The following is a 2,214-nucleotide window of genomic DNA, read 5'->3' on the forward strand; positions in this document are numbered from 1 at the left end:
TAAAATACAAGAAAGAATAGACAAGATTAAATAGAAAAAGTAAATAAATGCAAAGGAAAATAATACTAACTATTAGTATGTGTATATATATGATAAGTTAGATAAATAATATATATTAGGGCACTCGTTAAAAAACCCTTTAAAGAATTAGGGGAATGCTAGAAGTTAACATACCCCAAAATCTATAGAAACCGGGCCAATAGAAATTTCCAATGTCATTTGTACATAAGTTACCAAAAAGAAATTGCTAGCCAGACTTAGTTTTTGTCTAAAGAAGTACCCAAAATTCACGGCCATTCTTATCGGCTGAGAAAACCCTTATTGACAAAGATCGAACATACTTGATTTGATGTGAAATTTTTGCATACATATCTCCATGGAATTATTACTTGTTCAATCAATTACTTTATCTAACTAATTAAGGCTCTGGTGGAAGAAATCTGTCCCATTCAATGAGTTTCAATTGCGATACCAATAAATTGCATAATCTTTTCAGAGGATTGAACTCCACCTAAGTACCTAACTGTGATCAAACCAAACAAATTTATTGTGCCCTTTGAACAATCTTATCGATTCCGAAAGGAGGAGACACAATTATTGGTCTAAAGATTTCCATCGAGTAAAGCGTCAGCACATTCTTTAATCAACTCCCAGGCAGCATACACGTGGCGATCTTCTGTCAGTGTGGCTCCCACAGCAAATCTCAGCATATATACACCACCAACCTTAGTGTGAGTCATGTAAACTCGGCCCGTTGAGTTAACCAGGTCGAGTAGCTTCATATTTAAGAGCTCTACGTACGTTGCATGTGACATTCTCAAAGGATTAAGCCGGAAACATACAAGTGAAAATGCACGCGGTACAACTATTTCAAACCTCGGGTCGGATTTCACAAACCCTTCGAACATTTTAGCCATTTGGACATCGGATCGGATGTGGCTCTGGAGATTTGCAACTCCATAACTACGCATAATAAGCCACAATCGTAACGCTCTGAAGCGTTTGCCCGTGCCAATTTGCCAATCTTTGTAATCAACAACTGCGTCGGACTCACTCCTTTTGTTTCTCAAGTACTCCGGGTTGGTGTTCAATGCCTTCACCATCAGCTCAGGTTTCTTGACCCACAAGCAACAGCAATCCAAAAAACACAGTAGCCACTTATGAGGGCTCAAACTCAGTGAGTCAACTCGTTCAATCCCATCCAAGTGTTGCCTGAACTCGGGACATATGCATGCGCTACCTGCATAAGCAGCATCAACATGAATCCACAAATTGAAATCATTTGCAACTTCAGCTAGCTGACTCACTGGGTCAACGGCGGTGGTGGAAGTGGTCCCCACAGTTACACATAGGAAAAGTGGGACCAGACCATCTGCCACGTCAGCTTGGATTTGCTTATGTAAAGCCTCGGGGGATAAAGAAAAGTTGTCTTCAGCAGTAGTAGGGATTATTCTTATATTGGATGGGAAGATACCAGCTAACTTGCAAGTCTTGATGAAAAAGCTGTGTGTTTGATCAGATCCGTAAACGACGAGCTTGCCAACGTTGTCAATGCCAATTGTCTCAAGAGCGCGGTCACGGGCGGCGATGAGGGTGCAAAGAACAGCCTCACTGGTGGTTCCCTGCAAAACACCACCACCAGTGCCGGAAAACATGAAGGACTTGGGGAGCTTTAGCATGTTAGCCAACCAATCCATGACAACCATTTCGAGCTCAGTGGCGGCCGGGGATGCAAGCCAGTTGAACCCTACAGAGTTAAAGCCAGTGCACAGCATTTCTCCCAGAAAAGCGGCAGAGCTAACTGTAGCAGGAAAATATGCAAAAAAGTTAGGGCTTAACCAGTTAGTCAATCCAGGGATTATAGTCTTTTGAATATCTTCTAAAATGGTTTCAAATGGCTCAGGGAGATACGGGGCGGTTTCTGGCAGCCGGGTTCGGAGATATCCAGGCTCAACTTGGCTGAGAACAGGATAGTTTTCGATATTTTTGTAATAGTCAGCTATGAAGTCAACCATGCGATGGGCTTGTTTTCTGAATTCTTCAGGATCAAGTGGCTTGAATGGTGCAACTGGTGAAGTTGCAAAAGCAGCACCGTTATTTGCATCAATACTGCCCATTCTCTTGGAGACTAATTGGTTTTGGGCAAATTTAATGGAGGTGACTAGGTGAAGGAGGAAACCATAGGAACAAGAAGCTTTTTATAAACCAAGAACA

General features: G+C 42.0%; 1 protein-coding gene across 1 annotated transcript; it reads right to left on the reverse strand.

The window, feature by feature from the left end:
• Window positions 1–432: 432 nt before the first annotated feature.
• Window positions 433–2,214, reverse strand: LOC113687890 (tryptophan decarboxylase TDC2-like). Its single transcript, XM_027205420.2, has one exon. The coding sequence runs from the start codon at window positions 2,115–2,117 to the stop codon at window positions 603–605; it is 1,515 nt and encodes a 504-aa protein (XP_027061221.1). The 5' UTR covers window positions 2,118–2,214; the 3' UTR covers window positions 433–602.

Source organism: Coffea arabica, chromosome 5e, assembly GCF_036785885.1.
Source record: "Coffea arabica cultivar ET-39 chromosome 5e, Coffea Arabica ET-39 HiFi, whole genome shotgun sequence".
Lineage (NCBI taxonomy): Eukaryota > Viridiplantae > Streptophyta > Magnoliopsida > Gentianales > Rubiaceae > Coffea > Coffea arabica.